Source organism: Piliocolobus tephrosceles, chromosome 1 (assembly GCF_002776525.5).
Source record: "Piliocolobus tephrosceles isolate RC106 chromosome 1, ASM277652v3, whole genome shotgun sequence".
Lineage (NCBI taxonomy): Eukaryota > Metazoa > Chordata > Mammalia > Primates > Cercopithecidae > Piliocolobus > Piliocolobus tephrosceles.
This window is the reverse complement of record NC_045434.1, coordinates 190,396,380-190,409,615: the sequence shown is the minus strand read 5'-3', so window position 1 is coordinate 190,409,615 and position 13,236 is coordinate 190,396,380. Positions and strand designations below refer to the sequence as shown.

Here is a 13,236-nt window from a genome sequence, read left to right as displayed (position 1 = left end):
CAGAGAAAGGAGAGGGGTCTCCTGACTCACTGTACTTTCCTCTTGGCCACAGCTGGGTTGCATCACACTATTCTTGTGTCTCATAAGCCTTGAGTTTGGGGGTAGGAATTGGGACTCTGAAGGACAATGTTTTTGGGTCACTTTCCCATTTTGCCTTTTGACTGAAAACTATGGACTCTCTCTCCAGAAAAGTACTTGAGATTTTACATCTGATATAGAACAGGTAATAGACAAGTCCCCTTACTGAAAAGCCCATCCATGAACCTTAGGATAAGAATCCTTGGAAGCTACTTCCTTGAACTGTTCCATCTGCTTCTGTTAGCATGAATGTGGTGAAATCAGCTGCTTTGCCACGCCCAGTGGCCTTTGGGTAAAAAAAAGGCACTAATTCAGTTGTTTGCCATGGCAAACGTTAGAATAAACGAGCATTCACTTTTTTGTTGTTGTTATTGTTGAGACAGTCTCTCCCTGTCACCCAGGCTGGAGTGCAGTGGCATGATCTCGGCTCACTGCAGCCTCCGCCTCCCACCTCCAGGCGATCTTGTGCCTCAGCCTCCGAATAGCTGGGATTTAGCTGGGATTATAGGTGTGTGCCACTCTGCCCGGCTAATTTTTGTATTTTTAGTAGAGATGGGGTTTCGCCATGCTGGCCAGACTGGTCTTGAACTCCTGACCTCAAGTTATTCACCGACCTCGGCCCCCCAAAGTGCTGGACTTACAGGCACATTCACTGTTTTGAGGTTACTGGGAAGGACTTTCTTACCTCTCTCCTTCCCTCCACAGCACCCTAGAGAGGGAGCATGGGGGAAGAGGAGTGAGCATTAGAGCCCTCTGGAGTGGAAAGGGTTGTCAAGGATGGGTGTTATTTCTGTGACCCACCTGCCAGCCAGCTCTAACCCAATCCCAAGGTAGAAATCTTGTGCTATAGGGTAGGATATTCAATCTCTGGTCCCATCAACAGCTCTCAGCCAGGGTGTAGGCTGAACGCTATGTCCAGAGATGATTTGTCAGTGAAGTTAGATTTGCCAGTGAAGAGAATGGTTCTAGCAAGATACCCCTGTTCTGTCCTGGCCCACATCATGGGCCTAGCTTGTCTCTCTTAGAACATCTTCCTTTATCCCTCCAGCCCCCATCCTTGACCTTCCTTCAAGCTTCATCCTTCAGTTTTACTTTAATGTCCTTCTTAATTAGGATATCGGGGCTGGAAAAGGCAAGTATTATGCTGTTAACTACCCGCTCCGAGACGGGATTGATGACGAGTCCTATGAGGCCATTTTCAAGCCGGTAAGTGGCTTTATCCACCCTTTGGGCTACAAACAGGGGATTGGTTGGTGGTCGGGGGGAGCAAAGCGCCCCCACCATACCTCAGGAGTCTCTCCTTACTAAAGCTGGTGGGGAGATAGAAGTGTTTGAACCCTGGATTGTTGTGTGGTCAGTTAGGGGAACAGACACCCATATTTGTTGTTTCCTTCTATGGGTCAGGTCTTCTGCTGGATACAAATACATCTAGACATGATCTTTGCCCTCATGGACTACAGTGGGGAAGGCAGGAACATACCCGGTAGTCTGTGATTAGTACTGTTTTTATATCTCTGTTTCTTTGGGCTACTGGGAGATTATTGTGTTTTTTTGGTAGTGGTATGTCTCCTTGGTTTTTCGTGTTCCTCATTGCCTTACGTTGATGTCTGCACATTTGAAGAAGTAGGGACTCACTCCAATCTGCAGACTGGCTTTGTCTGGGAAAGCCCTTCACCAGTCAGCCCATCCAGAGATTCTGGAAAGGCTATCTGGCATGTTCCATGGGCAGGCTGGCCTAGTGCCTGTGTTTTTGAGGGCTGATCAGAGGAATGAAAGACGAACTACTGCCTGGGCTGGCAGGAGGGTAGCCGGGGATGATTTCACAGAGATGCTGATGTTTAAGCTGGACTTTGAAAAACGAGGAGGTGCCCATGTGAAGAAAGAGGTGATGGCAGTAAGGGTGGCATTTAGTAGAAGGAACAGCACCAGCAGAAGTGCAGAGGTGCCAGTGTGGCAGCATGTAGGCCAGTGTGGTATACGGGAGGAATGCTGAAGGAGGTGGTGGGAAGTATATGCTGGGCTCACTATTTCAAAGGGAGCCTTGAATGCCATGCCGAGGAGTTAAATCTTCACTTATAAACAATAAGAAACTGTTTAACCTGATAAGGTCAGGTAGTCATTCAGCAAACCCTGACTACCTACTACGTGCCTAGTATTTAATAAGGGCTACAGAAGTGGGAGTTGTGGTCTCGGTCTCAGTAATGTTAGACTCTGCTTGTGAGAATAAGATAAACTAATAGTGCTTGCTCATAATGTAAGGCTCCAAGTCTGTAAAACCGAATGAGTAGAGTAGATGCAGCTAAGGGTCAGGAAGGCTTCCTGAAGGAAGTGGCGCTAGAGCTTGGGCAATAGAAGAAGAGATATAGGGAGTTGACAGGGAGGCCATTCTAGGTTCAGTGTTATTAGAGTTAGAAGGGTCTTAGAGAACTTTTCAAATTGGAAAACTGAAATCCCAAGTGGGGAAGCAAGAGCTTCAGCCTGGCACTCCCTTTTCTCTCCCACGTAGCATGAGGGAGAGGGGAAAGGTAGGAGTGGCTGGGAAAGTGTTGCACCCAGCCTTTCCACCCCAAACCTCCTATTGCTTTCTTGAGGTTGGTGACCAGGATGTATCATTTTAGGTCATGTCCAAAGTAATGGAGATGTTCCAGCCTAGCGCGGTGGTCTTACAGTGTGGCTCAGACTCCCTGTCTGGGGATCGGTTAGGTTGCTTCAATCTGACCATCAAAGGTGAGACCAGGTAGCACAAGGATGGGTGGGCGGGGTCCTGCTTGGTGCTCCTGTAACTCAGCACCCCTTCTTCCACCAAAGGGCATGCCAAGTGTGTGGAATTTGTCAAGAGCTTTAACCTGCCTATGCTGATGCTGGGAGGTGGTGGTTACACCATTCGTAATGTTGCCCGGTGCTGGACATACGAGACAGCTGTGGCCCTGGATACGGAAATCCCTAATGGTAATAGCTGCAGGGCCAGGTTTGGCTGGGCTGGGTGGGAGCTGGAGCTCATCTGTCCTTAAGTTTATAACCCCTTCCCCGTTGGTCATGTGACTACTGTTCTTCTGATACTAGTCACTGAGTCCCCTGCCTGTCCTCTTGTGATCAGCAGACCATAACCATCACTTTTTCGCTAGTCCTTTTTAGCTCTGTCCCCTCTCCCTCCTGCTTTTGGTCTGGACAAAGTTCTCAGTGGTAATTTACAGCTTTGGAATTTCTGCTCTGTAGAGTAACTGGAGTAGTGAGTGAAGGGAACGTTCATAACGAGCACGGGCTCAAGTGTCCTCAACCAGGAACATGGACCTTCTCCTAGCGACATATACACCACTGGTATAGACCTAGGAGAGTGATGTTAAAAAGATGGAAATCCCATAGGTACCCGTGTCTCACCGTGTCTTGGAGGCATTCTCCTCTGTTTGACAGATGGATCAACGGGCCCAGAGAAACCTACAAATGCTTTAGGGTGCTTACGTGCAAATGGTTCGGGTGCGGTAACCAGGTCTCTTTAACCGTCTTCTCCCCTGCCCCAATCAGAGCTTCCATACAACGACTACTTTGAATACTTTGGACCAGATTTCAAGCTCCACATCAGTCCTTCCAACATGACTAACCAGAACACGAATGAGTACCTGGAAAAGATCAAGTGAGTATATCCTCCGGCCACCCCTTGGTTGAACATTCCTGACTTTGGTTTGTCCCTGACCAGAGCCCTGCTACTCTCTCCCATTGGCCACAGACAGCGGCTCTTTGAGAACCTTAGAATGCTGCCGCATGCACCTGGGGTCCAAATGCAGGCGATTCCTGAGGACGCCATCCCTGAGGAGAGTGGCGATGAGGACGAAGAAGACCCTGACAAGCGCATCTCGAGTAAGACCTAGACCAAGAGCCCTATGCCTTCCACTCAGTAGGCAGCTCCCACTTCCACCACCATTCCTGGCTGCACACTCTCCAAGCTCCCCACCTTGGAGAAATCTGTTTCCAGTTCCAGTGCCTGTAGGAACAGGTTAGGGAGCCTGAGTTCCTCCCTCTTCTCTGGTTCCCTTTCCCTTGGTGTCTCTTGGAGGGCCTGCAGGGAAGCACTGGGCAGATGCTGAGCTGGATCGGCACCCGCCTGCTCTCTCACCCGTGCTTCCCACTCCCTCCCAGTCTGCTCCTCCGACAAACGAATTGCCTGTGAGGAAGAGTTCTCCGATTCTGAAGAGGAGGGAGAGGGGGGCCGCAAGAACTCTTCCAACTTCAAAAAAGCCAAGAGAGTCAAAACAGAGGATGAAAAAGAGAAAGACCCAGAGGAGAAGAAAGGTGGGTTTGGGTTCAGCCGGGACTTGGGTCTTGAGCCTGAGAGGATGAATCTATGTAGGGCAGTGGGAGGAGGGAGTGACTCAGGCCCTGCCAGCTCTTGTGGGGCTCTTCCTCAGTTCCTTGAGCCTTTCAATGGCTCCCAGAAGTGGCAGGGCCCACAAAACAACGAACCTCTACTGACCAAGCACGGCTCTCACATACCACCCAAGCCCTTTTCCCAGCACTGCACCCCAGTTTCCCAGGGGGCTGCCTCCGCCCACCAGGTTCTGGCTGTAGCAGGCTGGGAAACCGGTCCGACCTGTTCTCAACAGGGCTCACTGGGAGGACCGCGGATGGGCTTCTCTCTCTCTCATGCCCAGTGAGCGTAGTGTTGGGGAAGGGGTCTCGGTAAATGAAGACCTCATGGGTCTTTCCAGAGGTGCTGCCCTTGGCCATCCCTGTACTCTTGTGTTCTAGAAATCACAGAAGAGGAGAAAACCAAGGAGGAAAAGCCAGAAGCCAAAGGGTGAGGAAGGAGCTGCCTGCAGCCATCTCCCTGGCATTGGAGCACCAGCCCCTTTGTCCCACCACTCTGAAGAAAGGCACAGGGACAGCTGGTCCAGCTTACAAAGGCCTCTTTCAGGGACCAGTCTGTCCAGCTCTGCAGTTCTAGGCAGAGCTAGGAGCCCCAGCCCCCAGTAGTCACCTGGGATCCTGTGGAAGTCACTGTCTCTGCACTTTTGCCCCGAGGCTCTGGGCTGGGTCATCTCATGCCAGTCTCTGCTCTCTCCACAGGGTCAAGGAGGAGGTCAAGTTGGCCTGAACAGACCTCTCCAGCTCTGGCTTCCTGCTGAGTCCCTCACCTTTCTCCCCCAACCCCTCAGATTTTATATTTTCTATTTCTCTGTGTATTTATATAAAAATTTATTAAATATAAATATCCCCAGGGACAGAAACCAAGGCCCCGAGCCCAGGGCAGCTGTGCTGGGTGAACTCTTCCAGGGGCCACGTTGCCACCCATTCTTCCCCAGTTCTTAACTTTGAACCATAAAGGGTGCCAGGTCTGGGTGAAAGGGATGCTTTTATGCAACCATAAGACAAAATCCTGAAATGCGAAGTGCCTGCTTAGTAGCTTTGGAAAGGTGCCCTTATTGAATATTCTAGAAGGGGTGGCTGGGTCTTCAAGGATCTCCTGTTCTTTTCAGGCTCCTAAGGTAACATCAGCCATTTTTAGATTGGTTCTGTTTTCATACCTTCCCACTGGCCTCAAGTGAGCCAAGAAACACTGCCTGCCCCCTGTCTTCTCCTAATTCTGCAGGTGGAGGTTGCTAGTCTAGTTTCCTTTTTGAGATAATAACTATTTTCATTTTTGTGAGCCTCTTTGTAATAAAATGGTACATTTCTATATCCTCCTGAGCTCGTTTCCTACGTGTCATTGGGTTGGTTTCAACTCTTACTTCCCTGCCCTTCTGGTGTCCATGAGTATTGGGGCAACCCCCTGAACAAGAAAACCCCATAAACTTACCTGCCTGCCTTAACTCCTCCCTTGAGGTTTGAGGTGAACTACTTTCCACCAATCTTCTCACCCTACCCCCAGAAGACCACTCATTAAAGCACCACTAAAGGGACGACATTTATTCCTTTTCCAAATGTTACAGTAAAACCAGGTGGAAGAGAATGGTTTTAGCAGTTAGAAAAAAAAAAAAAAAGTACAAATCTGGGGTTTGGCCATTAAAAGTTATTTACAACAATGGGAGAAAAAAAGACAACAAGAAGTTGTTTCACATTACAGACCTCCCCCCACCCCAAAGCCTAATACTTGCTTACCAAGTCAAAAAAGAGACACAGTTGATTCACAAGCTGGAGGTTTGAACTTGAGTAAGACATTTATAAAAACCTAGACGGGGCAGTGTCCTCCCCAGCCCAGGTGCCACTAGGCACAGCACAAGAGACTAAAAACAACAGGGGGAAGGCTGGACACTCAAGGTTTGGGAGTATAAGCACCCCACTTCTGGCTCAGGGATTTGGGGAGTAGGATAAACAAAACCTACTTGGAAAAGAATCGGGGAAGAAAAACCAACAACTGCCTTATGCAGGGGTGGGGACAGGGAGGGAGGTAGGGCTAGGGACAGGAGCATTTCACATCACTAACCTAACTTGGGAAGCTGTAAGGGACCATCTTCAACTGGCCTTAGAACCAGATGGCTGATGGGAGAATCCACAGGAGGGAGAGAAGGAAAGGGAACGTGGCTGGGAGGAGGCAATAGCCCCTTCCTTTCTGGGCACAGGAAGGCAGCCAGGGCACCAGGTCCAGGCAGTGACCTCACAAGGACAGCACAGTTTTTGCAGCTTAGAGATCACCCACCTGCCCCCACCTAGCTACTCATTCTGCTCAGCGCTGGCTGGTGTAGGGCCACTCTCCGGCCCCGAGGGAGTGGATGGCTCTGTAGCCTGGGGCCCTGCCTCTTCTTCTGAGGCCGCACTAGCCTCTGCCCCCTTGGCCTGGGGTTCCTGGCTCTCAGGGGTGGCTGCGGCCTTCCCTTCCTGGGCAGTGCCCTCGTCGCTGCAGGCACCGATCTCCCCCTGCTCCTGCTCTTCCTCTGTGGGTGAGGAGGCAGAAGAATCACCCCCACCCTCCTTCCGATTTCTCTTGAAGGACAGGCCGCTCAATTTGAAAGGCTTCTTGAAAGAGAATTTCTTCTTCTTCTTGGGGGTCTCCTTGGGGGGGACCTCCCCCTTGGCCTCAGCACCCTGGCTAGGGGGTGCTGGCTCGATGGCATCGCCAGTGGCCCCGGCTGCCTCATCTGTTCCGTTCACGGGGGGCGACTCCCCTTCACCCTTGGGGGATAAGTCTCCATTGCTTTTCACGTGGCCATTCTCCTGCAGGGCAGAGGGGACAGCAATGAGGGCAGGGGCTCCCCCTCCCCCAGCCCGCTTCTGATCCCTTCTAGAGGAGGGGGTCCCCGATTCGATTCTACTGCAACCCGAAAGTCTGGCCCAGGATCCCGTCAAACACCTACCTCCCTCTCGCCCCTCACGGGCGCGCGGGCACCGAGCACGCAGAGGCCGCGACCGGCAGGAGGCGCTGGGGTCCCGTGGCCCCCACCCCCGTCCCCCGGGGCGCGCTCTCTATTCCGCGCGGAACCGCTCCGGATCTGCTGTGCGGATCCCGGGCAGGCGGGCGAGCCGTTCCAGGCAACATTGGGCGGGAAGCCGCCCCAGGGCGCTGTCTCTCTGCACCTGGACGGCCTATTTTCCCAGCCTCCCGCTTTGTGTAAACGGCCCCCCCCCCCCCCCGGCTCTCCCACATCTCGGCCCCCCCTTAAAAAAAAAAAAAAAGACCATGGGCCACCGAGGTCGGGTCTGCGGGTGGAGTGCGCTCCCCGCCGGGGCCCAGCTCCGCGGCCCCTGGGCGCCCCCTTGGCGTGGCCCAGCAGCGCCTTTGTTCCCCGCGCGGCACTCGGGGCGGCCGGGGGGCAGCGCCGGGGGCCGGGGCCGTGAACAAAGAACGCGGCGGGGCCCGGCCGGCGCCCCCTCCCCGCCCCTCCCCTCGCTTCGCCCGCGGGGGCTGCGGCGCCGAGAACAAAGGGACCGGGCGGGGGAGGGGGCGCCGCGTGTCCCGGGCCGGACAAAGCGCGCGGCCCCAGCCCCGGGCCCTAGAGGGGGCGAGGTGCGAGAGGAGGGGCTGGGGCCGGCCGCGCCAAGCGTACCCACCTGGCCGTTAGCCTTCGCGGGGGAAGCGCCTGCTGCCTCCTCGGCGGTCACGTCGCCCCGGGGAGCCTTGGAGCTCTGGCTGCCCATGATGGGGGTCTGCTGGGGGGCGCTCGGAGCCGCCCCGGGCTCGCGCCGCAGGGGATAGTACGGCGGGGTTGGCCCGGCCGGCGGAGGGGTGGGGCTGGCGCCCGAGGGGGAGGGGTGCCGGGGGAAGCCGAGCTGCACCTCCGCTCCGCGGCCGACCCGCTAGCTGCACCCGCCGCCGCTCCGCTCCGCGCCAGAATGCCTCCCGCCGCCCGCCGAGCTGCCTATATATAAGCGCTCGGAGCTCGGGGCGGGGCCGGACATTTAAATACGCGCCCAATCGAGGGGCGAAGGCGGGGTCGGCTCGCAGGCCCCACTTGCGCAGCAGGCGACGCTGGCGGTCGGGTACCCCCCACCCCTCCTGAATCCCAGGGGCAGGTAGAGTCCGGTGTGGGCAGGAGCGAGGCCGGTCCTTCCCCGAGCTGGGCGGGGCGGGTCGGGTCGGGGCGGGGCGGGGGGCCTAGAGGAAGGGGACGGGCAGTCATTCCTTTCTCTCCGCTCCACCTCTTCGGTGGGCGCCCCCGCATCCTGGAGCGGCCCCGAACGCCTTGGTCCTGCAGCCGCTGTCAGTCTCCCCGCTTGAACCCTTCGAAGGGCTCACACGACCAGACCCGTCAGATGACTGGTCCTGAATTATATACTCTAGAAAATGTGGTCATAGAAGCCTCAGGGCCACTGCGCTGGGCTCGGCACCCGCTCCGGCCTGAAGAGCGGTCAGAGGTCCCACCCACGTGTCTGCCTGCCTGCCGTGGCCAGCCGTGGAGCAGAGGGCTCTGACTTGCCTTGGGGTCACTCTGGTCAGACTAGTGAGGCCTTTCCCTCATTCCTCCTTTCAGTCCCTTGGTGGCCAGTCATTCTGAGTGGGGACAGACAGATTTGCCTTCAGCCCCTCCCGCCCTCAGCTGGGACGCACTGCAAAGTCCCACATGGGGTATTTTGTGACCTTGAAGGGCATCTCCATCCCCGTTGAAAGGCCAAGCCTCAGCGGCATTGACAACCAGTCTGACCTACTCTGGTCCTTCCTCTTTACCTGGACACACAACTCTGCTCCCCTACATCAGGGTGTCCCAGGCCGGCAGAGAAACCCCAGCCGGGGACTCAAACCTCAAAACACCCCAGTTTCTGAAGGGGAGGGATAGGATGCCACCAAGGGTCCCTCCAAGAGACAGCCCCTTGAGGACAGCCCTCAAAGCTGCCCAGCCCAGCTTCCCACCCTGCCTGAAAGTAAGGGAGCCTGGAGGCAGGGTGGGGGTGGCTGGAGACTCCCTAGCTCTGGTCCTCTGCCACCTCTCCTTCCGCTGGCCTGGATAGGCTGGTGGGAACCCCAGAGTCCTGGCCGGCCCCGGATGTCTGTGTCCGGCTGCCAGCCCTCAGCCCCCAGGAGGAAAGGGATGGGGGCTGGAAGGAAGCAAAGTGTTGCAAATGCAAGGCTGTGTCCCAGCCAGCTCAGCAAGTCCCTCCCCTCCCTCCTACGGTGAAGCCTCCTGGGAGGCCTGAGGCTGTGAAGTGTGGAGACACCCCAGGGCCTGAGAACTTGGGAACTCCCCAGAGATCTGGGGCGGGGAGGGCTGAGGGGCTTCTACATTCTGCACTCACTCCTGTATCCTCCATCCCCACCCTGACCCTGAGACTACAGAATACCCTCAGCTATCTCAGGTTCACTCACCCTCCACCCCCCACCCCATTTCACAGACTGGGACACTGAGGTTCAGGAAGAGAAAGTGACATGCCCAAGGGCACACAGCAGCTCCAGTAGCTGGGGGTGAGAAAAGGTTTGGAGAGATTTGATAACATGGGCCAAGGGCTGTAAGGAATCCCCTGGCAGAAATTTCTGTTGAGATCTGGAGCTGCCTGGTCAGAGTGGGAGGCAAGGGCTACTTTTGGGACAGGGAGAGGCACCGTGCCCCCACTGCAGCTCATTGAAAGTACTGTGACTTCTCCACAGCTTGCCACTAAGGGACGGATGTCATGACCTGCTCTCTGTCTCAGCCACAATAGGGAACCCACAATGCTGCCAGGCGCTGCCTGCACCAGCTGGCTGGGCTCAGATGGAGGGAGGGTGTGTGAGTCTTGGAGGGGTTGGGGTCAGAGGTTAAGAGCAGAACCTAAGGCTTCTGATCTCCAGGCACTGCCTGGCGGGGATGAGAGGCAAATCTTCCCAAGGATCCCAGGAGTAGCATCGAGGAGCATCAGGGTGAAAGACCCTGAGTCCCCAGAGCCCCAGAGGGAGCCTGGTCCCCTGGGGAGGCCCTGCATCCCCACCAGACATCCCAGGAGGCTGGGGAGGGGGCGCCTGGGAGCCTCATCCCTCAGCAAATCCAGGTCCCAGCAGAATCTGACTTCTGGAAGAGGCAAGAGGTTTAGGATGCTTTAGGGTGGGGGTGGGAGGGTACAGCAGCCCCATGGCCTCCTCGGTCCACACGGCGGCTCCTTCCTCCGCAGCTGCTGCCAACCCAGACAATGCGCCCATTGTTCTGTGTCTCCGGGAGCCTGTGTGCAACTGCGTGTATCTGTTTCTCTCTGTGTGTGACTGTGTGTATTGCTCTGTGTCTGTGTGTGTGAGACTTTCTGGCTGTGTGTGTGTGTGCGCGCGTGCCCAGGTGTGCACATTTGTGGTTGCGTGCGCCTGGATCTTTGTTTGGCCCTGTATATTCAAGGGTGAAGGAGAGAGCCTGGTGATCCTGGTAACTGAGACTTGCTGGGTATGTGCCTGCCCTTCCTTGAAACTGTTGGTGACTGTGTCTGACTGGGTGTGAAACTGTGAGTGTGTGGCTGTATGAGAGAATATCAGTGGGCCAGTGTGGTGGCTCTCGCCTGTAATCCCAGTGCTTTGGGAGGCTGGGGCGGGAAGCTTGCTTAAGCCCAGAGTTCAGGAACATTTGAGTGTGTGGAGCAAAGAGCGGCTCCTTTATGTCTGGGTCAGTGTTCCTGAGGGGGGCTGTGTGTGCCTCAGTGTGTCATTGAGGCTGTGGCTGTGGTGGTTAGAACCTTTGAGGTGTGGGCATTTGCCAGAATGGAGTGACAGGGAAAGGAGGAATGGAAAGGACAGGGTGACTCTGAAATGGATGGGGGAAGGGAAGCTGTAGAGACCAGAGACCCCACGTTCATACAACTCCTCATCTGTCCCAGTTCTCCTAGTAAGGGCTGTGGCCCTGGCCCTGGTCTGAGATGCTCCCGGCCCCACCATGAATCAGGCAGGGACAGCAGGGGATGAATTTCCCTGGCAGGAAACCTGGGACCTCTGGAGAGACGCAGAGCAGGGCTAAAGATGGGAGGGGGCAGCAGAAACCAATGCCCCATGAAGGAGGTTGCAGGGGCTACTTTGAGGCCTGTCAGGCCCCAGAGCCTTGTGCTGAGGACTGGATTAGATGCCAGGGGAGGTGTGAATGGGCAATAGGTAGTCAGAGATGGAGGCGTGGGCCTTCCTAGCGGAGGGACCGGCATATGTAAAGGCCTCGAGATGGGAAGGGACATCATCAGAGGTTCCAACGGAGGCCCTAGGGAATGGCGACTTGGCATAGCCCCAGTCCCCATATCCTTCTAGGGAGCATCAGCTGGACCTGAGACCTCAGTTCTTGCCCCAGGTTGGCCTCTTCTTGCTGTCACCATCAGCCAGTCCTCTCTCCTCTTTGGCCTCAGTTTGCTCATCTGTACAGTGAGAGGTTGGGCTCTGTGACTCATAGTTGCAGATACTGACTGGAGTTCCTCTTTCTGCTCACACTTAGACATCAAGAGTAAGTGGTGAGTCAGGCAGGGTCCTAGCCCTCAGGGGTTTCCCATGAGGGGAGGGAGAGAAGAGACAGGCCGTATCTTAGGGAGAAGAAAGCCAGACCTAGCATTAGATGAAGGACCTGTGGGCTGCCTGGAGGAAGAAGAGCATGGAGAAGAGCTCAGAGCAGGACAAAGTGGGAACAGGAGTGGTAGGTGTGAGGGTGCAGAGGGAGGCAGAGGCCTTTTCTGGAACAAGGTTTGGGAGGCGGGATCCCTAGGATTTGTTAACTGGCTGGGTGCCGGGACCAGATGCTGATGCCGCCCACTTTTCTGTTTGGGGTGACAGTGGGTGAAATGGACCCGTCAACTGAGATAGGCCATCAAAGGGAAAAAGAACGTGGGAGGGAGTTGCTGAATCTAGTCCTGTTACATTTGCGATGTCCAAGGAAGATTCAGGGGGATGTCCAGAAGGCAGCCTGAAGTCTATATACTTCACATAGACATGTGATCACATTTCCTGAGCCAAAGGCTAGAGCCTAAAGGCTGGCTAGTGACCTTGCAGGGACAACGGACAGAAGGTTTTAAGTCAGGACTGACCCCTGAAAATCTAGGCCTCTGATTACTGCCAATAAGAGGGTAACGGCAGCCAAGTCATGCATAGGACGCCCGGGAGGTGCCTGGGTGGCAGGAGCACTGCATTGGTGGGCAGCAGCAGGAGAGGGCTCTGGGAAGAAGCCAGCAGCAGACTAGGGGCAGGAGAAAGCCCGGAGTGCAGACCAATGGGAAGAATCTTTAAAAGGCAGGAAGGGGGCAGGGTGCATTCCAGCACTTTGGGAGGCCAAGGTGGGCAGATCACTTGAGGCCAGGAGTTCGAGACCAGGCTGCCCAACATGGTGAAACCCCACCTCTATCAAAAAATGCAAAAATTAGCTGAGTGTGGTGGTGCATGCCTGTAGTCCTAGCTACTCGGGAGGCTGAGGCTTGAGAATTGCTTGAACCCAGGAGGCAGAGGTTGCAGTGAGCAGAGATTGTGCCATTGCACTCTAGCCTGGGTGACAGAATGAGAATCTGTCTTAAAAAAAAAAAAAAAAAGAAAAAGGCAGGAAGAGGGACAGGGTGCAGTGGCTCACACGTGTAATTCCAGCACTTTGGGAGGCCAAGGCAGAGGATTGCTTGAGCCCAGAAGTCTAAGACCAGCCTGGGGTGTAACATAGCAAGACCCCATCTTTACAAAAAATAAGATAGGCCGGTACAGTGCCTCATGTCTGTAATCCCAGCACTTTGGGAGGCTGAGGCATGCGGATCACTTGAGGCCAGGAGTTCAAGACCAGCCATGGCCAACATGGTAAATCCCTGTCTCTACTAAAAATAGAAAAATTACCC

At 55.1% G+C, this 13,236-nt stretch overlaps 2 protein-coding genes across 2 annotated transcripts in view; one reads left to right on the top strand and one right to left on the bottom strand.

Annotated features, from left to right (window-relative positions):
- Positions 1 to 5,760, top strand: part of HDAC1 (histone deacetylase 1) — a 42,393-nt gene extending 36,633 nt beyond the window's left edge. Inside the window, exons 7-14 of the mRNA XM_023219341.2 lie at positions 1,192 to 1,284; positions 2,697 to 2,805; positions 2,887 to 3,027; positions 3,601 to 3,709; positions 3,803 to 3,933; positions 4,213 to 4,365; positions 4,822 to 4,870; positions 5,140 to 5,760. Of these exons, the coding sequence (XP_023075109.1) occupies positions 1,192 to 1,284; positions 2,697 to 2,805; positions 2,887 to 3,027; positions 3,601 to 3,709; positions 3,803 to 3,933; positions 4,213 to 4,365; positions 4,822 to 4,870; positions 5,140 to 5,167 (813 nt within the window). The 3' untranslated portion in view covers positions 5,168 to 5,760. The remainder of the gene's footprint in view (positions 1 to 1,191; positions 1,285 to 2,696; positions 2,806 to 2,886; positions 3,028 to 3,600; positions 3,710 to 3,802; positions 3,934 to 4,212; positions 4,366 to 4,821; positions 4,871 to 5,139) is intronic.
- Positions 5,761 to 5,958: 198 nt separating this feature from the next.
- Positions 5,959 to 8,350, bottom strand: MARCKSL1 (MARCKS like 1). The gene is made up of 2 exons (XM_023219342.3): positions 8,059 to 8,350; positions 5,959 to 7,224 (listed from the first exon to the last, which is right to left on the bottom strand). The coding sequence occupies exons 1-2, from the start codon at positions 8,143 to 8,145 to the stop codon at positions 6,724 to 6,726; spliced, it is 588 nt and encodes a 195-aa protein (XP_023075110.1). The 5' UTR covers positions 8,146 to 8,350; the 3' UTR covers positions 5,959 to 6,723.
- Between the last annotated feature and the right edge of the window lie 4,886 nt (positions 8,351 to 13,236).

Bases quoted from the DNA above. Each gene is read 5' to 3' on its own strand.
- MARCKSL1 (XM_023219342.3), bottom strand. From the start codon at position 8,145: ATGGGCAGCCAGAGCTCCAAGGCTCCCCGGGGCGACGTGACCGCCGAG. The intron at 7,225-8,058 runs GTGGGTACGCTT...TCTGCCCTGCAG, and splicing joins CCGCGAAGGCTAACGGCCAG to GAGAATGGCCACGTGAAAAG.